This window comes from Physella acuta, unplaced genomic scaffold, assembly GCF_028476545.2.
Source record: "Physella acuta isolate Inbredline_101_S28 unplaced genomic scaffold, ASM2847654v3 ptg000453l, whole genome shotgun sequence".
Lineage (NCBI taxonomy): Eukaryota > Metazoa > Mollusca > Gastropoda > Physidae > Physella > Physella acuta.
This window is the reverse complement of record NW_026731972.1, coordinates 433,523-459,959: the sequence shown is the minus strand read 5'-3', so window position 1 is coordinate 459,959 and position 26,437 is coordinate 433,523. Positions and strand designations below refer to the sequence as shown.

Sequence of the window (26,437 nt, the reverse complement as noted above, 5' to 3'; positions counted from 1 at the left end):
GCCACCTCCACCCTTGTCGGGATTTATCAAATTTGCTCTTAAAAGACTATTTAACACTCTAATTAACCACTTTTTAAAGTGGAACTATCATTTTTTGTATATGTTTTGCTATTTTTTTGCCTTGGTGTCACCCCCCCCCCCCTAAATGGTGTCACCAGGTGCGGTCCGCACCCCCCCCCCCCCCTCGCTACGCCCCTGCTTTTATATTAACAATTAGTCATCAACAAACAATTTAAACAACTTTCTTTTCCTAATTATTTGGCACGTGATTGAATTTTCTTAAATGATTTGGTATGGATTACATTACATAACTGTCAAAAGTGATTTAATATCTTAGCAAGGAAACAAAACTAAGAACATTGGGTTAAAACGTGGAAGAGGTAAACATCTGTTATTAAAGTCTTATAGACTACAAAACATTTGTGTTATTATTTGTGTATGTATATTATATAGGACTATACACACACACATATTATTATTATTATTACAATGAAAGAAAGCAGGCCCGCGCGGATGGTTGGCCCTAGGCCCCGCGTATTCCTAACGCCGGCTCTGCAGACGGCAATTCTAGAAGGCCTAAAATCGTAGGGCCTACAGACTTATATGATCTTGTCTCTGGTTAAGCGATCCTAACCAGCGTCCATTAGGCGCATGTTTGATTAAGGGGTCGTCCATGAATTACTTCACACTCCAATGTGGAGGAGATCGGAATTTTGTGACGTGTTAAGATGATGAGAGGGGGGGGGGGGGTGTTCAGAAAGTGTGATTTCAAACTGTTGCTTTTTTTAAAAAAGTAATGTTAAAAGCTGTATTTTAGTCTAATAAACTGTCTCAGTCATGCTAGTAAGAAACTGATGTTGACTAATACAATATTGTTGGTATCAATGTGAACTACAAGACTGGGTTAAAAAATTAAACAAATATCAGTATATTGCAATATTTATTGTTACTAGTGACAATGATATTGTAAATAAGCAAAGATTGCAGATCAACACTAAAGAAGTACTCAACAATAGAATAATATATATGCAGTTTACGTTCACCATATAGTAAATATGTAGCTGGGTCTGTTGTACATCATTTCAAACATAATTTGATATCACTTAATGACTGAAAATAAAGAACAGTTCATGAATTTTTGGTTGTCCTTTAGCTCACCATCTGATCTACAAGTGGTTTAGCTCCTCAATGTATCCGTTGAGTTCAATGCCTAACTAGTCAGTTGTCAAAAATATAAGCATAGTGGTCATACAATTAGAAAACCTCACACACAACACAATAGTTAGATCTATTGGGTTAACCTTAACTAGTCAGATGTCTTCATTTAAAACATAAGCATAGTGGTCATACAATTAGAAAACCTCACATTCAACACAATAGTTAGATCTAGGGTTAACATTTGGCATTTGTGTGCAGTTGGAACTTGGTGATTCAATATACACATACACTTCAGTCCTACAGAAAATAGCTGGTTATAAGTACAAGTTACAAATAATTTAACATAATAGATATAAGATCTAATATAAGGTAGATGTAGAAAGGAGGCAGCTAAAAGTTCAAAAGTTATTCAGATCAAAAAGTAATTAGTAAAAAGTATTAAGGCTGTTTCCAGTGGGATGATATCACAGTGAAATAGAGCTGGGATCACAAGAATAAACGCACTTCAAGCACAGGTTTCAGAGGTAACAGAAAAGTTCACTAAGGCATTCACTTTGAGGAATGTTAAAAATGCATAGTTAAAAAAAAAAAAAAAAAAACCACGGAAATTTTCCCAACAATTACATTAAACAGTTACCGGCCATTAGGATGTAAATTCCTTTCAAGAAATAATTATAAATTGTTACATCAGTTGTTGAATTTTCTAAAAGAACACAAAGGCACAACAGAACAAGATGGACGACTACTCCAAATTGCATATTTACAAGCATATCGTCATGACAGCTAAAGCAAAATCGCAGTGATAAATATTCCAATACAGTTTTGGCTAAGAAAATGAAAATGTTTCTCTTAGAGAAAATAAGACCTGTAAAAAATTATTCAAAGGAATAAATAGGATACAATAAATATAAATAAATGGATTACATAAGTAATACTATAGCTTGAAGGATTGGACTATATATTAGTATAAAAAAATGTCTAGACTTTACAAAGCAATAAAAAAAAGTGTATGACCCTAACACCAAATTAAAAATGGTATTTGTGAAAAATGAAACTACTTTTAAATTGTCAGAAACATTCAGATATAATTGACCAAAAAGGAATGGTTTTCTGTCTTTCATTATATCTCAGTGAACTGTCTTGATTTTTTTTTTAGTTTCACATTATTAAGACATCTTACAATCCACTAGTCACCTTATAAAAAATCTAACAAAAATGTTTTTAATATTTGCACACAAATATACAAGGCGAATATGTTAAGTAACATCCAAAAACCTGATTTCACAACTTACAGAACATTTTTTGGCAGTCTTAAAAATGCGCATATAAAAAGTAAGATTAATAAACACGGATATTAAATATTTAAGTAAGGATTTATAGCACAGTAACACATTTAGCCAAGTTTTTTAGCGCAGCATAAATAAATATAAAACACCCATAACTTTTAATACTGCTGCACATCAAAATAATTATGCCACTAGAAGCTACAAAACACGCAGCATTAAGTTAACAGCACAACAATATGACCAATGTAGCCTCTTCTTCAGCCTTATTCAAGCTGCATCTATTTTCTTATTATAAGTAGTAATAGTCTTGGACAGTATAAATAAGGTATGAATAAAAAGCTTTAATATATACAGAATTAGCTAAAATCATATAAAACAATATGTGTAACATATGTAAAGGGTGTGTCAGAGATAGAATCTGTTCATACGTTCAATGTTTACATCTGATTTCATTGCAAATTAGGGGGAAAATGCATGGATGAATTTTTATTTTTTATCAATTGTGATTTTTAGCCGTAAGTGAAGAAAAAAAATGTGGATATTTTAAATTGACAAGAAAATCATTAAAAATAACATTGCTTCAGTTAATAAAATCCCAAAATGTTCCAATAAAACTTTTTAAAATAAGAATATCACAGTTTTCTATCTAATCACCCAACATAGAAATTTAAAAACTATACTGTACAATTTAGAATCACCTTTAGACAATAAAGAGTAAATAACTGTACCATTTGGAATCACACCTAACTGACATTAAAAACAAGAGTAAATAACTGTACAATCTGGAATACAAAACAAATGCAGTGGCTTGTAAACTCTCAGGACTAAACAAAATGTCAACAATCATGTGGTGTGCTAAAAGGCTTTTCTCCCCTTGTTTTCAAAACAGAGGATGGGTTGGTCAGACCATATGGCTTACCTCCCCTACTATAACCCGCAAACATTAAAGGGTTGGTATAACCATGATCTATTGATAAAGTTACAACAAATTAAAACCAGTGTACAGGTACCTAAAAAAGTAAAATAGCAGCTCAGCTTGGTGGTCTTTACAAATACTGGATCTTATCAATGGTTTGAAGGATTTCAAATTCTACACTTTGTTAAAAAATGTACAAGATAAAAAGGAATTCGCCCCTTCATAAATTTCTCAGGTGGATATATTAGGGTTACTATAATTATTTGGAGCACTAACCACAGTGTGTCTTACATATCAGTATATATTGCGTATTTCACACAGAACAAATCTTAAGCATTTGGCCACCAAAGTGCCAACCCATTTCCTTCTTTCTTAAAGACAGTTCCTCCATTTTCAGCTATTTCTTTGACCACTACTGTCCGTGGTTTGTTTCCCAGCATGCAATTCATATTTTTAGAAATATTCACTCTCAGATCTTTTTTCATAATTCTGCAGATTTTTAAAAAAAAAGTTATTTACTTTAATTCACTAGACTGAATTCAAAGACTCAGTTTAGCAGCCACATCCTCTACATTCTCTACCATCCAAGGGTGGGATGTAGTATCAGCAGTAAAAAAAAACTTACTTGTGCATATGTGATGTTAAAACTCCAACAAGTTCCCCAACTCTTTCTTCCTGCGCTGGGTTTTGTAGACACAAGACCAAGTCATTGCCACCACTCAGGTGGATGATGACCAGCTGGTCCTTCCCAGGTGTAACACTTACACCTGTGATCTGGAACATAAAAGATTTCAGTTGCATTTTGATCGGCTATTGATTGTCAAATAATATTTACATTAGTAGAGTTAAAAGCCATTATGACTGAAACGAAGTTTTAGAGTTTTGATAACCTTTTCTGTCAGTTTTATACTTGAAAGGTATTTTTTGCATATTAAAAAGAAATTGCGTGGGTTTAGTCACTGTTTAGAGAGTTCTTGCAATCAAATAGACATTTTAACTGGTGCAAATTTATCTTACATTTGTCAGTGGTGTCCCCTTATTCATAGGCTTAAATTTTTTCTTCACATCCACCTTGTAAATAAATTTATCAGTGATGATCACTCCTCTATCTGCTGTTTTGTTGTATTTGTTGGCCTAAGAACAAAAAATTTGCAGTAGTTAAAACTTTTTGTGTCATTTAAATTGCATAATTTTCAAACAATACTTTAGATTTCATAGAAACTATGTGTTAAAATACCAATTTATTCTTCTTTTATGTTAATTAAAACTCAACATTAGAGAACAGACAATAGAAGAAGGAAAACATTGTTTCCTTGTTACCTTTTTAACATAGGATGAAAACAAAATTTTAGAGAAACCGTCTCTGCTCTTTAGCATGTTGACTTGAGAGACGAAGTCACTTGTGTTGCTGTTGTCTTTTGTCTGAAATAATTTCAAAATTTTCTTAACCTCTACATTATTGCAATGTCAAATGGTTTGAGAAAAACAATATAAATTAGAATAAAATAACTTAAGAAACTTACAGTTCCCAAATAATTTCCCTCCCAGTTGCGTTTGACCCCCCAGTCCTGGCGTTTCCCAACTAAGACATCACCAGCCATGACTTTGAGCCGCAGCATAGGTTTTTCATTCTCTGGGACTTTGGAGAGAATCATGTGGGCTCGCCATCTGTACAATAAGTAACAAATGGTTAACACATATCAAGGTTAGTTCATTTCTAGCTTAAACTTAATATGGCATTCAATTGTTTTTTGTGCTTGGTTCCTTATACAAAACAAAATCGGTCAAATGACTGTTCTTATACATGGTTACATTACAAAAGTTTATTGCAAGGCTGTTTTCTAAAGTGTGCTGTGTTTGTTCAATATTCAGTAGGTCCACAGCTCTAATTAGTACTTGGCAATAGTTAAGAGATAAAAGGCTGACAGACACATTATCCCTTTGGTATGACACACAAAAAAAAAACAATCTCCAATCGGTTCAAAAGTTGTCAGCACTAAGCTGCTTATCAAGCATTTAAATTTATTATTTATTTATATAGTTCCTAAGAATGACTTCAGTCAACTGGAGTTAAAGTTTGAAAACAAACAGCTTTGAGAGATGTGAACTTCACCTGGCGTGTGCTCTCTTTAACAGCTCCACTGTGGATTTCATTGAGTTAGGTGGTTTAGGCCACTGGACACTTAAGCCGTAGTCTTTCATTCTCTTGGCATTTTTAAACCTCTCTAGGCAGGCAAGGGCATAGCAGCGCAGTTTATATTTTCTGTAGTGACTCATAATTAAATAAACCGCTTTGATTCTGCGAACCCTCTTTCTTGCTAAACCTCCACGTGCATGCTGCAAATAGACAATGTTTGTTTTTATTAACAACTTACAATTTTATAAATTTAGAACTATTGTTATAATTATAAATAAACTATTTTCATTTAAAAAATAATTTAAAAAAATGTTTCATAAAAAAAAGAAATTGGTTTTAGTTTTTATAACTAAACTGTTTTAATTTTTGTAAATAATAGTTTACCAACAGAGACCGTTTGTAGAAATTAACAACTGATAAATAAGCAAAAGTATTCCAGTGACAATAGCAAGTAACATTAATAACATGTAAAATGTCATGCCACATAAGCCAGTAGACCAAAGGTGAAAAGATAATGTCTCACCCTCTGCAAACAGAGAACAATGCTTGGAATCTTGGCATCCCTGGCTTGTTCTAGAGAGAATAATGTCTGTGGTGACCGGATGAAGATCTTGGATTTCCCATACTTCACATCAGACGAGAAACCTAGTGTGTCAATAATTGTCTTCACGCCATCCGTCACCTGACCATGGAAGTTTGGCCAAGTTTTCTTGCAGATCATCTTGTACCTGAAGTGGTCAACATATAATCAGTTTATTCTATTAAGACTGTCTTACATAACTGTACCTGAAGTGGTCAACACAAAAATCAGTTGATTTCAATCTATTAAAACTGTCTTACATTACTGTACCTGAAGTGGTCAACACAAAAATCAGTTTATTTCAATCTATTAAAACTGTCTTACATTACTGTACCTGAAGTGGTCAACACAAAATCAGTTTAGTTAAATCTATTACAACTGTCTTACATTATTCTCAATTGAAAAAATTTAGGGTAAATTAACCTTTTCATGAAGCGATCATACTGCATTCTGTAGGCAAAGCCAGCCCTGCGAACTCTGACGTTTTCAAGTAATCCCAGGTACATGACTTGATGGCGAGTCCTTGTTTCATCAAACAGCAGGGGGGACTTGACTTCATTTGGTTTGATGCAGCGCACATAAAATGGAATCTACAATTGGATATACATATCACCATCATGCAAGTAAATTGTAAAAAACTAATCACATAATGATATATTATACATTAGTTCTTATGTCTGATACCAACAAATAATCTTCTCGAAACAAAACAAAATTGGCTAAAGCACTTTTCTAAAAAAAAAAACTTAAGTGAGAGATTCATTTTCTTTACCTTGCTAGCTAGGTTTTCAACCAAAGCAATCATGGAGTTTTTGAAAGATGTACCTGCAGTAATTGGTCTTTTGGTGGTCTAAAATAAAAGATTTTAGCATTAGATTTCTAACAATAAAGAAGTGTTAAATATTATTCAAGAAAGCAGAACTAACATAGAGGTGATGTGCTGTCTTACCTCAGTGATACTTTGGGCACCTTCTGGCCACATGAATTTAATCACCCTATTGGAGCTGTGGTCAAATGGAAAAGAAATTTAATAACTTATTGGAAACTTCTAAACAGTAAGTACAAGGATATCATCAAACATTTGTGCTACAACATCACCAACAAGCATCTGTGCTACAACATGATCTGTTGTGCGCTGACGAAGACCTTGGGTCGAAATGTCCATAGTATTGATAACTGTCTTTAACTTGTGAGGTAACTAACAATATCTGTTTTATTACTAACATCATCAACAAACATCCTACAAGATCTCAGCAAGTTCTAGAAATGTGTTTCTGCTTCTAAAGATATTTAACAACAAATATTTTGAACAGAAAGAAAATGTCTCTACCTGTTGAACAGAAGCCTTTTGAAGTCCATGAAGAGTGTGTCTTTATTCTTGTCAATGAAGCCAACAACACTGTAAGTGACATCACCAGCGTAGTGTTTGATCCTGAAGTCTCTGTGGTGCTCCAGACTTTTGTCTGCTGGCTCCAACTGCAGTGGTCAGGTCATTAATTAACACACTGTTATCATACACTTAAGTGCTTGTAATCAACCAACTGATTTGACAGCTAAAATATCTAATAATTACACCTGAAAAGGATGACTAGCAATTTATTAAAAAAAAATTGTAATCACCTGTCTGCAAGTAAATCTGTCATGTTTAGCCAGTTTTTTTGCCATCGCTTCCAAGAACATCTGTTATTAAAAAAAAAAAAAAAGTAAAATTGTGTGTAACTAACTAATTTAAAATAGAAGATAGAAATGACATTTTTATTGCTGCAGACACTGACCTCGTCTGTGATCTTGCCCACATTGAGACAAGCCTCGTCTAAGATGGCAAAAACACCTTGATGGGGAACTTCAACCAGGTCACAGATTATCTTGTTGTTGAAATAATCCACCTATAAAACAATGCATAGATATTAGGTTTATGACCATCAATAATAAACACAAGGTAAAGATTAAAAGAACAAACACAAAAAGGTCAGATATGTAGCAGACCGGAGAAACCAACTTACATGTTGCCACTCTATCCCTTCCCTCATGTATTCCTCTTGCTCCTGCTTCAAGACCAACTCAATGAACAACTGCTGCAGTTTTTCATTGCAGTAGTTGATGCAAAACTGTTCAAAGCTATCAAAAAAATTAATAAAATTTTATTAACTTTGCAATTTTAATAAAAAAACAATTTATTTAATTTTCAAGTAGACAAAAAAAAAATCACAAGCGAATTCCAACAAATACATACTGAACATGTTCAGAGGTAAAATCAAGTCAAGTTGAGTACCTGTTGTTGTCAAAAATCTCAAAGCCATAGATATCTAAGACACCAATGACTGTGTTCTTGCCAACAATTCCACCATGCTTGGGATCTATTGCATCATTGATACGACCAACTATCCAGGTAAACAAGCGGTCGTACAAGGCCTGAAAAACAAACTTGTTAGCAGTGGTCATACTTGTTCAATTGTCATAGTCAAGTTTGTTTTGAAAAACTGATATTTATATTACTAACCAACTATTAAACCAAGAAAAACTGATCTACAAAACTATTTTCCAGAAATTCTTGGAATAGCGTACGAGTTAAAAAATATTTACATTTTTCATAAAGTTAAATGTTCAGCTAGTATCAGGCATATATATAACACTAACCTTGGCAAAGGCTTTCCTGGCATAGTGAGCCTCAGGAACATTGAGATGTTTATCAACCACCTGGCCACCTGCTGCTATCACCCTGGAGCAGAGAGCCTTCTCCAGGTTTTCCTGGGTCACCCCCAGCAGTGAAGACACAATCTTCTGCTCGTCCTGGTTGCTGATCTCTGACTGGTCCTCACCTTCAAACTCTATGTTACCCTGAAACACAACACTCACAAAATTTAATTTTCTCAAGCTGCTTGCGGATTTCTGAAAGTATTCATTGTCTATATAATATCCTATCACACATTAAAAATTATTTTCTATAACTGGCTGATGTTTTAACTTTCTTCTAATTATAGAGCACAGGCTAAACAACACTTGCAAGAAAAGACCAACCAGGTGTAAGATGGAGGCAACAATTTTCCAAGCTGTTGCTATTTCATCCTCTGAGAAACCAGTGGCCTTCATGGCATCCATAACACCACGGAAGTCTTGCTTGTCATTTATTGAAGCTACCTGTAGAGGGAATCATCAAAAATAAACTGGTGAGAAAGTGATATCTTAGGAATCTTACAAGGAGTTCTTACAAGAGTAAAAGCATAACTTACAAGGAGTAACAAGAGTAAAGGCATAAATATCTCTTGATTAAAAAATGTTCTGAACAAGCTAAATCATTTAACAATAAGCACACTTTAGAAAATAAAATTTATAAATAGTTTGTAATATAGTTAAAAGTGAATAAACTTTATGAACAAATAATGACAATTGATAACATTTGTTATGCTAAATACCCATGATCAAATATGAAATTCATTATTTTAAATGTATACAATACATATGATCAAACAATCACTGTGGATCCTGATAAAGTTGGCTATGATATTCTTTGCAACAGCTGTTTGTTATTCCTGATAAAGTTGGCTTTAATATTTAATCCTGACAAAGTTGGTTATAATGTTAAACCCTGACAAAGTTGGTTATAATGTTAAACCCTGACAAAGTTGGTTATAATGTTAAACCCTGACAAAGTTGGTTATAATGTTAAATCCTGACAAAGTTGGTTATAATGTTAAACCCTGACAAAGTTGGTTACAATGTTAAACCCTGACAAAGTTGGTTACAATGTTAAACCCTGACAAAGTTGGTTTATAATGTTAAACCCTGACAAAGTTGGTTTATGTTAAACCCTGACAAAGTTGGTTATAATGTTAAACCCTGACAAAGCTGGTTATAATGTTAAACCCTGACAAAGTTGTTTGTTATAATGTTAAACCCTGACAAAGTTGGCTATGTGACATGTCTTACCTTGGGATCGCCCCCCTGGTTGATGAAGCTGTATTTGCTGGGGTCTCGGCTAAGTTTGAACTCACTCAGCATCCCCTCCTGTGCTCCTGACAACAGCTGTAAATTATGTCATTTAATTAGAATTCATGTCTGACAACAGCTATAAATGATGTCATTTAATTAGAATTCATGTCTGACAACAGCTATAAATGATGTCATTTAATTAATTAGAATTCATGTCTGACAACAGCTATAAATGATGTCATTTAATTAGAATTCATGTCTGACAACAGCTATAAATGATGTCATTTAATTAGAATTCATGTCTGACAACAGCTATAAACTATGTCATTTAATTAGAATTCATGTCTGACAACAGCTATAAATTATGTCATTTAATTAGAATTCATGTCTGACAACAGCTATAAATTATGTCATTTAATTAGAATTCATGTCTGACAACAGCTATAAATTATGTCATTTAATTAGAATTCATGTCTGACAACAGCTATAAATTATGTCATTTAATTAGAATTCATGTCTGACAACAGCTATAAATTATGTCATTTAATTAGAATTCATGTCTGACAACAGCTATAAATGATGTCATTTAATTAGAATTCATGTCTGACAACAGCTATAAATTATGTCATTTAATTAGAATTCATGTCAAAATATCAAAGAGAATTAAGCCCATTTTAACTGCCAAATTTATCCAACACTAAAAGGATACATGAAACACTTTACCTGATAAAAGGAGTGGAAATTTCTTTCCCCATTTTGTTGGTAGACAACTCTGCTCTGAAAGAAAGAAAAAATAATGTAACAAAAGTTAGGAGTTTTATTTATTTTTTAATACTTAGATCAAACACATCTGGAGAAATATCCTGCGTGTAAAGAAGACCATTTGCTTTCAAGTTACTGATGTTTACCTTGTTTACATATAGTTATTGATGTGTAAACAAGATAATCACCTTAAGTAAATAGTTACAGATGTTTAAAAATAAAATTCACGTTGTTTACATATAGTTACTGATGTGTAAACAAGATTATTTACCTTCTCAAGTAAATAGTTATTGATGTGTAAACAAGATTAATCACCTTCTCAAGTAAATAGTTACTGATGTTTACCTTGTTTACATATAGTTATTGATGTGTAAACAAGATTATTTACCTTCTCAAGTAAATAGTTACTGATGTGTCCCCCAATAGGATCTCCTTTAAAATCAAAATTAATATCCATGTACTTTCCAAAACGACTTGAGTTGTCATTACGATTTGTTTTAGCATTGCCGAAAGCCTCCAGAATGTTGTTAGATTTGATAAGAACATCTTTGACTCTGCAAAAGTAGGAGAAAATAAAAAAAAATGTACATAAATAATTGATGACTACTGCTGGACTTGAACAAAATATGCTGGATGTAAACATTCAAATACCAGGCACATTTTAATCCAGTTTTTTTTTTAATCAAAGAAGCTGCTAAAAAACATGATGAGAGACTTTGTTTGAAGTTTTTCAGAGTTGTATGTTCTAATCTCTATAAATGCTTCATTGCAGGAAAAGACACAAACAAAAGAGGGCTAATAGAAGAGTTATGATAACCTTGTGATTTTAAATTTGAACTTTTTTTTTTAAAATTAAAAGTTGATTTCTAACAAGAATAATTTTTTTAAGCAGTTTTTTTTTTCAAGAACTTGTGAGCTTTATGACCAAATTAGCTTTTGTAAAAATCTCAACAGATAATTGATGCAAATAGCTTAACTAAACATAATAACATATAAAAATATAAAAATATAACAAATATAAAAACTGCAATGATAATAAGCTTTTAGATACACTGAAAATAAGAAAATAAAACAAACTTGCTTTCTTTCATATACAATTTTGTTGCTAATGAGATCTTACATATTTTAGCACAAAAGCTTTTATTAAATAAAGAAAACAAGATTGGTTTATTTTTCTATTCCGGTGCATTTAAGAACTTACTTTTATAGAGGTTTTTATATTTGTTTTATTTTCCCATTTTTAGTGATTCCTTCTTAATGGAGTTAACACAACGTAGGCTACAACTTAACAAAAAACAATCAGTAGCTTGCAATTTAAAAGACAATTATTTGCTCCTCTTTGTCTACCAGTCAATGCTGAGGCAAAGAAAAAAAATCACTAAGCCATGAAAAAACAGTTCAATGTCAATGGCCAGCTGATAGAGTGATCACTAGTGTTTAATCTTGTTATCTCCCCTCTTGTTGTTGGACTTAGTAATTTTTAAATTAAATTTTAATTACTCTAACAGCAAAATCGCTGCATTAGAAGTGAATTCAAAATTACAAGATTTGCCACATCCCAAAAACTAACAAAAAACATTGAGAAATAAATAAAAGTTAATAAAACTGTAGAGTATGGTTTATACAGTGGAGATACTTTATTCACCTAGCCAATGACCTGTTTACCAATGAGCTGCTTACCTTTCTACCTCCTTCTGTCCACTGGTGTTGGTGACTGCAGCAATATATCTCATGATAATTTTAGAGGCTTCCGTCTTACCTGAGCCACTCTCACCTGTCAAACAAGGATCAAAGGATCAGTTCAACTGCCAGTCAAAATATGTGATCAGTTCAACTGTCAGTCAAAAAATGTGATCAGTTCAACTGTCAGTCAAAATATGTGATCAGTTCAACTGTCAGTCAAAATATGTGATCAGTTCAACTGTCAGTAAAAAAAGGTTATCAGTTCAACTGCTAGTCAAAAAATGTGATCAGTTCAACTGCCAGTCAAAACAAGTAATTAAAAAAGTCTAGTGACAATTTTAGCGCAATTTCCTTATGTTATCTAAAAATAGCTCTGTCGTAGCGTAAATCAAGAGCAGGGTTAGTAAAACCATTGGTTAGTTATTAAAACGTTTTTTATTAATTTTTTTTCCAGTATTTTACATGTTTTATTTACAATAGAGTTACATGACTAAAAACCATTGCGCGCCTAGCTACCGAACGTGATGTCGCAGCCATTGAACGTGATGGCGCAGCTATTGAACGTGATGACGCGTGTGGTGTGGTTGGATAAAATGCCTACTAATTCGGTCCAAATTTTAATTAATTCAAAAAATTTTTGTGACCGAACGAAAGGATATTTTTGAAAACTTTCTTCGGCAATATTGTTCTAAATTATGGCAGGAATCGATTGGTACATGTTTCAAGTCGCTAAGTGGTCTGGTTGCCGAGATATGGGCCAAAAACTGCATTTTTTTCGAAGTTTTTTGGCTTTTCTGGGAAATCCATGAAAGAAAACCGGAATGTTTTTGGCCTATGTTCATCCTGGTAACTTGCTTAACATATTTGCTTTTGGAACTAGTCCTCGATATTGCTTCATTGAGGAGGAGATACGACTTAAAGCTGCGGACACACATCCATCCATCCATCCATTCTCAGAAAAGACGAGTTAATAAACGCAATTCTCCAGAATGGAAATTGCGCTAATAATTGTGATCAGTTCAACTGCCAGTCAAAAAATGTGATCAGTTCAACTGCCAGTCAAAAAATGTGATCAGTTCAACTGCCAGTCAAAAAATGTGATCAGTTCAACTGCCAGTCAAAAAATGTGATCAGTTCAACTGCCAGTCAAAAAATGTGAACAGTTCAACTGCCAGTCAAAAAATGTGATCAGTTCAACTGCCAGTCAAAAAATGTGATCAGTTCAACTGCCAGTCAAAAAATGTGATCAGTTCAACTGCCAGTCAAAAAATGTGATCAGTTCAACTGCCAGTCAAAAAATGTGATCAGTTCAATTGCCAGTCAAAAAATGTGATCAGTTCAACTGCCAGTCAAAAAATGTGATCAGTTCAACTGCCAGTCAAAAAATGTGATCAGTTCAACTGCCAGTCAAAAAATGTGATCAGTTCAATTGCCAGTCAAAAAATGTGATCAGTTCAATTGCCAGTCAAAAAATGTGATCAGTTCAATGCCACTAAGTGTCATACTTGATTAAGAAAAAAATCAAGTTCCCAATGCACTAAATAATTTACTTTTTGTAGGGCTAAAACATATACTGGTATAAAAAGTGGAGAATTTTCCAAATTAAATTTTGGCAAATACATTAAATCAAAGTAAAGATGTGTGTTGAGAATAAAACATATTGTTATTGATGTATCTACAGCTGGTGTACATATTGACAGATCAAGGCGTAAACTATGTGGACTTTTATTTAAAGTTAAGTCATCAAGCTGTAATTAGAACAGGTTATAATTTATTCAAGATGGCGTTTTAACTGATTGATGCTGAATGTCAATTAGTCTTCACACCAATCAAGCTAATTTAACTGGTCTTATTTAAAGTATAAACACACGCTAATTCAAAGCATGTGGTGACTGGCACTGCTTTTAAATATAACCTGCCTTTCGTCTTGCTTCAATAAAAAAAATCTGCAACAGCCGGATATTTTTGGAAGAAAAATAGTGTAGCAGACGATCCAACAGCTTGGGGCGAGGGAGCAGAAGTAACGTGGACACGAGAGGCGAGTTGACGGCAAACATCCATGTTGGCGGGAGGATGAGGTGAAGCCATGACAAGACCAAATGTCCACGTCAACATGTTTCACGTGCCTCACACATCTCAATAGGTTCAGTCATAACATGGCCCTCACACATCTCAGTAGGGAGTTCAGTCATAACATGGCCTTCACACATCTCAATAGGGAGTTCAGTCATAACATGGCCCGTAGTGGAGCCCCTCCCCCCCCCCCCCCCCAAACGAAATGGAATTTATTTAGAAAATATATACTTTTAACAGCATCCCAACTGTTCTCCCCACTCTGTTAACAATATAAGTTATATTACTTGTCTTAGGATAAGTTTTTTAAACCTTGCCCATCAGGAAGTAATAGATAGCGGTATTACAAACAGAACAAATAATTTTAATTAAAACAATCTAAGGCAGTTGAATACGATAACGAGTGTTCAGCTTAACTGCTTTAAAATAAATCGAAAATGTAAGCTGTTTAAAAGGGCACCTTGACCCAGCATGACGGAGGACGCAATTGAGACACCACACACGCCATTGCGACACCACAATTCAGATTTCAATTTCACGTGCTCCTTTACTGGGGGGTGGGGGGGGTGATGGGGTTGTGGTGGAGGGTGATGGGGTTATGGTAGGGGCGACGACAAAAGATGATGTCAACAGATGTCCGCCTATTATTTCCTTCATCGATCCCGCGCGTCACGTTCACATTGTTGACGCGCTTGTCACCGGCAGACCAAAAAAATGTTTCACGTCTGCTTCGACACGAAAACAGAATGGCCTCTGCTCGTACGGGTTCCTGGTCAATAGGGTCACGAGGTCATGAGATCAAGTGACTAAGTTGATTATGTCATCATGTCAGTCATTTGTTTATACAATCTACGTCATCTTAGCACGCCAAGACACGTGACTACCACATTACACCAATCACATGTTGAATTGTTTACATAACGGACAGAAGATGGCGGTGTTTATCTGGCGTAGACAAACTTAAATTAAAAAGGCATAGTAGATCTAATGATCTTATAACTAATAGGTTTTAATGAACCTTTGAAAGAGATGCTAATCTTCCGCATCTCAAGTGCTTCAAGTGGCCCATGATGTAGGCAAACACCGCACTGATGTAACAGACGTTGGCGGATATAAAAAGTTTCAAGTTCATTTGCTCAAGTTTGCGGTTTGTTAAAAAATCTACCCAAACATTAGACGCGAGCGAAGAAGGAACAAAATTTTATTTTTAACTTCAACGTCCAAGAGGAAATTAAATTTTGAGGGAAAATTCTGATTTACCAGAAAACATGGATTGTTAAAGGTCTTTGTCTACTTATGCTGCTAAATGTTTTAATATCTAACGTACGAATGATAGCTTGTGCGTGTGTGTACAAGTACTAGCTTGTACGTGTGTGTACAACTACTAGCTAGTACGTGTGTGTACAACTACTAGCTTGTACGTGTGTGTACAACTACTAGCTAGTACGTGTGTGTACAACTACTAACTTGTACGTGTGTACAACTACTAGCTTGTACGTGTGTGTAAAAGTACTTTTGACACCTCTAACATAAACATTGATAAACGATCTGTTTGCGTAGAAGGTATCCCTTAACATTGGAGCAGATAAAGGTGTGTGGATCTAGAGTTCTGGCTCTTGAAATTGCTTCCTTCCCTTTAACTGGGTAAACAATTTACGTGGCTACAGTACAAGAACGTCTACAGCCAGATGACAGAGAACCACATAGAAGAAACGTCAACAGGTAAACAATTTACGTGTCTACAGTACAAGAACGTCTACAGGTGACATTAGAGAACCATATACAAGAAACGTCGACACTGAACAAAAAGTATGAGAATAGAGAAATGTAAATCTACACCAACTACATTCATAAACATCAATTATTTAAAAAATGGAGTAAAAAATTATTCCAACAAGAAAAAGGTTCCAAATCAAGTCCGTTACGTCATTAAATTGTTGAAGGCGTACTTTAAACGTAAAAGCATTGATCAGTTTACGTAACTGACATTTTCAACATTTACATATTGACCGTGATGCCGTCAACACCAGGCTAGTGACAGAAGTCAGCGTTGTTATCAGGGTTGTCTCCCTTAAACAAATGTCTGTGTTAACATTACAGTAGCCTCCCCTGCCGACTGGCTGCTGCTTAGTCGAGTTTACAAAGCGATGATCACAAACAAAGGGATGATCACAAACAAAGGGATGATCACAAACAAAGCGATGATCACAAACAAAGGGATGATCACAAACAAAGGGATGATCACAAACAAAGGGATGATCACAAACAAAGGGATGATCACAAACAAAGCGATGATCACAAACAAAGCGATGATCACAAACTTCATTAACTATGGCGGCGTGGTGATCTTTCTAACAGATCTATGTTAGAGACCAATTTTCCATTCTCCATGTTAGTAACAGATCTTTGGACCGTAGGTAAAAATGTAAAGGGCTAAGACAAGTTGGCGACAGATCAACAACAATAGGTGTGTTCAAGTCTGAAGAAGTGGGTTTATGTTCCATTGGTTTATATATCTAGTTACATTTCAAGTATGGCAAGATTTAAAAAAAATACATTGTATGTAGGTATGTAAGTGTATTGTTGGGGTACTTGGGAAACCAGTTGGTGCAGGGTAAGACTTGTTTACTTTCAATTAATATCATGTCGCCATACTTTCTGTTTACATCATAGACAGGGAGAACGATGGTGACAGCACAAGACAATTGAGGCACGAGAATCCAAAGAAAGATTGGCCAGAGAATCTGTACATCTACAATACTCAGACATGACTGTACACTGACACTATCGTACACTGACACTATCGTACACTGACACTATCGTAAACTGACACTATCGTAAACTGACACTATCGTAAACTGACACGATCGCACACTGACACGATCGCACACTGACACGATCGCACACTGACACTATCGTACACTGACATGATCGCACACTGACACGATCGCACACTGACACGATCGCACAGTGACACGATCGTACACTCACATGATCGCACACTGACACGATCCTACAAAGATATGACAATACACTGAAATGATCTAACACTGACTTCAACATGCGCTACCAACAGACCAAAACCACAGACAAACAACAAATAAGTAAACACGTCGACATAAAAGTGATTTCCTTCAAAGCTCGGCATTTTTTCGTGTGGTGTGGCTGACCTCCACACAACAAGACGTACACCCAGTGTATAAATAAACGAGTTTGATTACAGCTATTTTTATCCTCCCCGACACAATCAATTTACCCAAGCAGCTGGCATTAGACAGGGGTTTCTAGCGATGTCAGAAAATAAATCATTGTTTTCACAGTAAACATTCCAACGTGTTTTGACTAAACCACGGCAGATGCTAATTACACAAGTTTTAATGAACAATTATTTAATAAGATATCTGACAACAAAGTTAGCAACAACAAAAAACTGTAGGTATAGTTTAAGTTTGGGGATGTAGGTTTGCAAAAAACAGCTGGGTAGGGATAGTTTAAGTTGGGTCAGGTTAGTTTGAGTAATGAAAGAAATATGCATCCATCCTGTACGTCTTGTGTACCGGTTTTGAAAACATAAACACGGAATTTAAACGGAGGAGATACACAAACGATGACTCATACCGCCTAGGTAGGGCGATGCGCCCGGGCTGGGCTTTAGGTAGATCAACTGTGGCGCTATTTTAATTGCATTTTTTTTTTAGCGGCAGCGTAGGCGATGGGTGGCGGACTTTAACATGGTTGAACAACAAACCTTGACAGCACATTTCTCTCGCTAAATACGTACTTGACATCAACTAACTTTTAAATAAATCTGATTATATATATATATATATATATATATATATATATATATATATATATATATATATATATATATATATATATATATATATATATATATATATATATATATATATATATATATATATATATATATATATGTGTGTGTGTGTGTGTGTGTGATATGTGTATACGATATGTGTATACACACACACACAAGATGTAAGATGTAAGACAACGTAGGGCGTGGCCGTGTGAGTTGAGACAAATGCTGCGTGTGCTACAAATGGCAGCGTCACGTGATCTAAAATCAATGGAAGACTGTCAACAACTGATATCCCGGGTGTGTGGAATTGTGATAGAGCGGTCTGAGATAAAAGAGCTGAGATACTAGTCCAGCCGACAATACCACCTGTAACACGAGAAGTGTGTGTCGCCAGCCAACCGTAAAGACACAAACTGCCAAGTTTGGCATATAGGTCAAGACACTTGCATGAACCGGCTTTTAAATATCTTTTATTGGCCCTTGACACTTCTTTCATTGAATGCGTAAACCAGCATTCAGCCATAGCGTTATATCACACACTTCAAATGTTCTATATTTATCCTTTCCATTTCCTTGACTGGTACATGAATGGGCGTTCTGGAAATTTGTGTTGCTGCATTTTATTTGCATACAATAAATTATTCAACACAACTAACACAAAAAGCATCTATAATCAATTATAGCTAAAGCTTCGGAATGCTTTTGTATTATTTTTTTTTTGTTGCATCAGGATTTGTAAATTATTGTTAGGTTTACTACAATTCCACATATTGACATTTTTAGTAAAGTATCTTGTTATCTATCTGAATTACATAAACTACTACACAAAAGACGTAATCTAGAGGAGCGTAGGTAAACAATGCTATAAAATCACCCCACCTACCGATGCGCGTCATCTGACTAATTAAAAGAGAAGCTAAAAATAGACTAGGTCGAGTGTTCACACTTTGAGGCGGTGCGCATCCGCCATGTGAAGAAGTTTGTGGTTAGCAAACAACGAATGGTTTTTTTACAGTCTACTTTTGTCTCTCTGACTAAACAACTGGACATCTACATGCAGGTCAAACATTGAATGGACAAACACAAATTTTATGTTGAGAAAAGTACCAGATAATGACATCAACAATTGCACGCGCTAAACGTTAACAGGACAAAGGATGTCAAACTGCCGTGTGAAACACGGAGTGCTGTGTAAATGATAAGTGAAAAACATCCTATAATTATAACGTGGGTCACAGATTTAAAAAATAGAACTATTGCTTGCACTAAAAAACATCACTGATGACTAATTATCTGAGTTAAAATAGGACGCTGGAAAAAGACGAGGTTTGTAAGCCTCACGAGTTTCTAATGGGGCGGGAAACGATGAGTTAGTTCATACAATAACACAACCGCCTGGGTCTAGGATCTCAGGACCCGGATTAGTTGGCCAGAGATTACGATAATCCTTCAATCTATTCGCCGATTATTGGCAAATCCGTTTGTCTATAGTAAGCTTGATTCAGTTATGTACTCTTATGTAGGTATGTTAGTGTGTGTGTGTGTGTGTGTTGTTTATGTATGTATGTGTTATGTAGGTGTGGTGTTTGTTATATAGTTTTGGTGTTTGTTATATAGGTTTGGTGTTTGTTATATAGGTTTGGTGTTTGTTATATAGGTTTGGTGTTTGTTATATAGGTTTGGTGTTGTGTGTGGTAGTATGTAGGTGTGTTAGTGTGTGATGTTATGTATGTGTGTGTGATGTAGGTGTGGTGTTTGTTATGCAGGTGTAGAGTTGTTATGTAGGTGTGGTGGTGTGTTATGTAGGTGTGGTGGTGTGTTATGTAGGTGTGGTGGTGTGTTATGTAGGTGTGGTGTTGTGTTATGTAGGTGTGGTGTTTGTTATATAGGTTTGTGTTTGTTATATAGGTTTGGTGTTTGTTATATAGGTTTGGTGTTTGTTATAGAGGTTTGGTGTTTGTTATAGAGGTTTGGTGTTTGTTATATAGGTTTGGTGTTTGTTATATAGGTTTGGTGTTTGTTATATAGGTTTGGTGTTTGTTATATAGGTTTGGTGTTTGTTATATAGGTTTGGTGTTGTGCGTGGTAGTATGTAGGTGTGTTAGTGTGTGATGTTATGTATGTGTGTGTGATGTAGGTGTGGTGTTTGTTATGCAGGTGTAGAGTTGTTATGCAGGTGTGGTGGTGTGTTATGTAGGTGTGGTGGTGTGTTATGTAGGTGTGGTGGTGTGTTATGTAGGTGTGGTGGTGTGTTATGTAGGTGTGGTGGTGTGTTATGTAGGTGTGGTGGTGTGTTATGTAGGTGTGGTGTTGTGTTATGTAGGTGTGGTGTTTGTTATATAGGTGTGGTGTTTGTTATATAGGTTTGGTGTTTGTTATATAGGTTTGGTGTTTGTTATATAGGTTTGGTGTTTGTTATATAGGTTTGGTGTTTGTTATATAGGTTTGGTGTTTGTTATATAGGTTTGGTGTTTGTTATATAGGTTTGGTGTTTGTTATATAGGTTTGGTGTTTGTTATATAGGTTTGGTGTTGTGTGTGGTAGTATGTAGGTGTGTTAGTGTGTGTGATCTTCTGTATGGGTGTTATTGTATGTGTTATTTTTCGTGCTGTAATGTATGTACTCTTGTACATGATTTAAAATGTTGCTGTCAGTGCTATGGCTTGATCCTTTGAGTTGACATGAGCAGAAAAAAAAACAATTCAACAAATGACTGACATCACAAGAAACTGATTTGTCTATCTACACGACCTTGCTTCACGGACCACTCAACATGGTCTCTATGGTTGAATGCAGCTCTAACACGCAAGACCTTCACCGACACCACTATTCACGGGGATTCATGACAGGTTTAAATAGCATGTCACGTAATACCAGCAATGATTCAATGAGGAGATTGTTGTGCTAATTTTGAGGGAAGTCTTATAGGGGTAGGGTTCGTTGGTTAGGTGTTAGCTATTTAAAAATGTATGATGTTCTCATTAAGGTTATCTAGCCAGGGTAAGCCGAGTATTCTAGAATTAATTAAATTATGCTGTAGCTGTTTTCAGTTTGTACCTTGGTAAGCGCAGGATAATGCATCTGTAGAGTTGGCTATATAGAACTGGGAGGGGGTGGTAAAACCGTCATAATTTGCCCAATCAGCGGGATCTGGGAGGGGGTGGTAAAACCGTCATAATTTGTCCAATCAGCCACTCGGGATCAGGGAGGACACAAACATGACACACTGATAAGACGTCCCTACCCGCCCTCTCTGTTAGACAAGATTTACACGGTAAACAATAAATAGCATCTGACTATCTATAGGGAGACAGTTTTGGCTTTAAATTGATTCTTGCAGTCAGAAAACAGCGCCGCTGCTATGCAGTCAGAAGATAGGAAATTATAGGATTATTAAGTAATTTTTTTTTGGGGGGGGGGGGGGGAGATATCAGACATGATCGATAGTCTTTAGGAAAGCCATGGGTAAGCGTAAACGGAAAGAATCTGTTTTTCCTGGTATTGGTCCCGGATAGCACAGATTCTAAACGTAATCATGAGCATAACACACTAACAGAAATGTCAGTATCTACTATCCTAGTGTTACTACAGGACACGACACATTACTGACGTCCAGCTAGCCCGTGTCCCGACCAGAGATCTGCCCCAGACACGACACATTAAAGACGTCCTGTTAGCCCGTGTCCAGACACGGCACATTAAAGACGTCCTGTTAGCCCGTGTCCAGACACGGCACATTAAAGACGTCCTGTTAGCCCGTGTCCAGACACGGCACATTAAAGACGTCCTGTTAGCCCGTGTCCAGACACGGCACATTAAAGACGTCCTGTTAGCCCGTGTCCAGACACGGCACATTAAAGACGTCCAGCTAGCCCGTGTCCAGACACGGCACATTAAAGACGTCCTGTTAGCCCGTGTCCAGACACGGCACATTAAAGACGTCCTGTTAGCCCGTGTAAAGACACGGCACATTAAAGACGTCCAGCTATCTCGTGTCCAGACCACAGCGACCAGAGATCTGCCCGCAGACACGGCGACACGGCCATGTTTGACCAAATTCCAGAGAGAAAACCTTCAAGTGAGGAAAGATCAAAGGGCAACCGTTCCACCGATTATGTTTGTCAGCGGCAAAGACTGCTCTGTATACACAAGCTCGCTAGTGTTTAAAGAAACAATTTCGTCGGCAATGATAATTTTAGTCACTTTAAGATGACAGCAGTAGCAGGGCAAGAAGACGATATATACATACACATATATGTATGTGTGTATTCCACACATAAACTGATGTCACTAAATTCTAAATATAAATACACTAACAAAAACTATATAGTGTGGGGTTCATATCTTCAGCTCACTAGTAACTGCGGGTATTCTGGTCAGGTGACTCAACAATTATGCGACACTCAGAGCTTGCGTCACTGGCATAAACAATGTAGTAATCAGGAGGTAAACAACTGAGTCAACTCGAGTGACTATGAAATTAATGAGAGTGTTTACAAATATGTGTCAGTGTTGCCCAACATTTGGCCTGTTTCCGGTGAAAGTGAAAGAACGATCAGGGCGGAGAATTTACGCTCTCTGAGCACACACTCCAACAAATGGAATGTGTGGGTACAAGGAATTTTTTCTAAAGCCTCTTGACACCCACACGCCGTGTTGTGTGTAGAGGTAAATGTGTTGTGTAGAGGTAAATGTGTTGTGTGTAGAGGTAAATGTGTTGTGTGTAGAGGTAAATGTGTTGTGTGTAGAGGTAAATGTGTTGTGTGTAGAGGTAAATGTGTTGTGTGTAGAGGTAAATGTGTTGTGTGTAGAGGTAAATGTGTTGTGTGTAGAGGTAAATGTGTTGTGTGTAGAGGTAAATGTGTTGTGTTTAGAGGTAAATGTGTTGCGTGTAGAGGTAAATGTGTTGCGTGTAGAGGTAAATGTGTTGCGTGTAGAGGTAAATGTGTTGCGTGTAGAGGTAAATGTGCTGTGTGTAGAGGTAAATGTGTTGTGTGTAGAGGTAAATGTGTTGTGTGTAGAGGTAAATGTGTTGTGTGTAGAGGTAAATGTGTTGTGTGTAGAGGTAAATGTGTTGTGTGTAGAGGTAAATGTGCTATGTGTAGAGGTAAATGTGTAGTGTGGGGTAAATGTGTTGTGTGTAGAGGTAAATGTGTAGTGTATCAGAATAAATGTGTAGTGTGTAGAGGTAAGTGTTGTGTGTAATGGTAAATGTGAAGTGTGTAGAGATAAATGTGTTGTGTGGGGGTAAATGGAGACAGCAAGCAATCTGACACCAGCAAACAGTGGAGTATCTGGCTAAAAACATTTTAAACTGTCACACATTCTTCACCATAAACAGCAGTTCATCAGACTAAAGTATGTAATTTCACACAACACACAAACAAAATGTATATTGGCTCAATACTTAACTAGTCAAGTGTACTAAAGGTTGAAGCTAGCCATAATAAACCCTAGTCAAATACAAGCCACAACCTGTAGTCCCAGGCCTTATCAGTTAAATGATGTACTTCATAAAGAGCTTTATTACAGATAAGGTTATGTGAAGGTATACTACATAGTGACACAAAAATGTAAAGAGGCATTTTTTTAAAAGGCAGACCAACAAATAAACCATTTCACAGCCTCTTCCTGGACAAAAATTGTGCTATCTATTTTCATGTCAAAAGCCTACACTGGTAAATGTATGCCAGAAAAATATATCTTTGTATTATGTAACTCATATTTTACCTGTCTTATTTTATTCATGTTTCATAAATACTAAACAGGTTTTTTTCTCATTCAAAACTAGAAAAGTAAAACAACCAAAATATACCAGATGGTACAATAGTAAGTAAGCAAGATTAAATTTGTGGGCAACCAAACAAACTGAAGGTTGTTAGTGTTAAATCACTGGCCTATGCAACAAAGAAGGATCAATTGATTTTGCAAATATGTTTAAAAAAAACATTTGTTATTGAAGAAAAGTGTGTACAAAAAGTATTGACAATACAGATATGTTACAAAAGATCTGTGGTGTTCCAAAGGCATACAGGTTGACTAAAAAATTATATCAATAAGAGTATTTTAATAAAGGATAAAACTGACACTATTGTAATGAATAGATGGACTGAAAATGAAGTCAATGAGGTAAATGGAGGAATAAAATGAGCTTGAATTAGTTAAAAGAATGAATCTAGGATGCTAATAACCCTTGTAAACATGACATATCTAAAGAAAATTAAAATGCAAATATTATTATATTATTAATAAAAAAACTAATAAATTATAAGATACAGCATCTCATAAATGTAAACTTATTCAAAGCAAAAAAATAGACAGAAATATGAGAAAAGTGAAGAAAAATGACAAACAAGCTAGTAAAAGGACAAACAACATGAAAGAGAAAGGACACCCAACAGACAAATCATTGACGAACAATAGAAAGGACACAACATAAGAGAGAAATGGCTTACCTGAAATAACAATACAAGTATCCCGTGCTTGTCGTCTCATTGTTTTATGAGCACTGTCCGCCAAAGCAAAAATGTGTGGTGGTCTCTCATAAATCTCTCTGTCCTTGTACTCCTGAACATAACTGTTATTGTAAATATCCAACTGTCTGTAGGGGTTTACTGACACCAGCACTTCTCCAATGTATGTGTATATTTTTACTTTTTCAAACCTAGAAGATACAAACAAGTGGTGTTCTTTTTTAACAGCATCCATATTTTTAAAAAAATAAAAGTAACAAATAAGTTAGGAGCATTACATACCTTACTCAACTTTCTGAGTCATATAAAGAGGTAGCTGTGTGTAGTATTGGGTAGGGTTTTTATTAGATAACATGCAATCACATGCTTATTATATTAAGAGTATAATTTTTTTGTTTTGTTACTAAATAATGTTGCATTATTTTAATGAAGTGTCGCATGCCTTGAAGTATGGATTATGATTTAGGGACAGGGTTAGCATTGACATTAGCCAGCCATGTGTGTATTTAGTTAACTACCAGTAGCCTAACACCCCTTTTTAAAGAAGATTCCATTATCGGACACCGGTATAAACATTTTCCCTGAATTGATTTTTCAAGAATGATTATGAATGAATAATGAATGGGTTCTTGGGGACCAATCTCTTGATCTTATCACTTAGAGATCAGAATGTTACTTATACTTATGGCCACGGCTATCATTTCATGCAAAATACGACTGGGGATAATGTACCTAACTTACAGTAACAAAATCATTTATCATTATATTAAAATATTTTTATGAGAAAAAGTATTGCTTTGAGTTCATGATCTTATCACTTGTGAAAACTGCAATGTGATGCATAATTATTAATTAAAAAATAAAGCTAAAGTAGGGCCTAAATACAATCTAATTAAATATTAGGTCTTGATAGTAGCCTAATTGAACATAGGCCCTATTATAACTAATGACACTAATGTGTAATGTAATGATAGATCAAAAGTAATGAATATTGAATAATGATCAGTGATCAGCCCTGCCCTCGCCTAACCAACCAATCATAGTTCATAGATTTATCATAGAACAAATACAATAGGCCTAGCCTATAAAATTAAAAATTGTTACTGGTAAGTTTACCTGTGTTTCAGATTATTCATAAAAGCATCAAGTGAAAGTTCATGCAGTAAGACAAAATCACCGATCCCGTACTCGGGACCTTCGTGTACACCCGCCATTCTTTAAAAAAATTAAAACACTGAGCTGCCGTCCCAACAAATCTCACAACAAATGATGACTGGAGAAGTTTCTTGTTTATTTTAAACCAAATAGCCAGATAAAAATTTACTCTAATTGCCAAATGTGGTTTTAACTACCATTAATAACTTTATATTTTAAGAAATACCGCTATTTAATCTGTTTAAAGAAAGACAGCTGAGTATACAATGCATGATCAAGTAACAATTGATTTAATGACATCAATTGTGTTATTCTATACAGAGACCTAATTGTTTTAATTTTGAATACCGGGGTTGTGATGTAGGCAGGCGCTATAACTTCCCACTGAGGAATGAACGGGTTGTACATGCACGGTTTAATGGTGGAGTTGGGACGGGAGTGAGAAAGCAGGAGCTCCACGT

At 35.4% G+C, this 26,437-nt stretch overlaps 1 protein-coding gene across 1 annotated transcript; it reads right to left on the bottom strand.

Annotated features, from left to right (window-relative positions):
- Positions 1 to 925: 925 nt before the first annotated feature.
- On the bottom strand, positions 926 to 26,074 carry LOC131943328 (unconventional myosin-Id). Its single transcript, XM_059303372.1, has 23 exons — positions 25,938 to 26,074; positions 24,804 to 25,012; positions 12,450 to 12,543; positions 11,158 to 11,323; positions 10,731 to 10,784; positions 10,005 to 10,100; positions 9,096 to 9,215; positions 8,715 to 8,915; positions 8,350 to 8,489; positions 8,081 to 8,195; positions 7,853 to 7,963; positions 7,698 to 7,757; positions 7,408 to 7,553; positions 7,027 to 7,081; positions 6,850 to 6,927; positions 6,501 to 6,667; positions 6,021 to 6,225; positions 5,474 to 5,697; positions 4,884 to 5,028; positions 4,681 to 4,782; positions 4,378 to 4,494; positions 3,986 to 4,134; positions 926 to 3,849 (listed from the first exon to the last, which is right to left on the bottom strand). The coding sequence occupies exons 1-23, from the start codon at positions 26,033 to 26,035 to the stop codon at positions 3,690 to 3,692; spliced, it is 3,012 nt and encodes a 1,003-aa protein (XP_059159355.1). The 5' UTR covers positions 26,036 to 26,074; the 3' UTR covers positions 926 to 3,689.
- Positions 26,075 to 26,437: the final 363 nt, after the last annotated feature.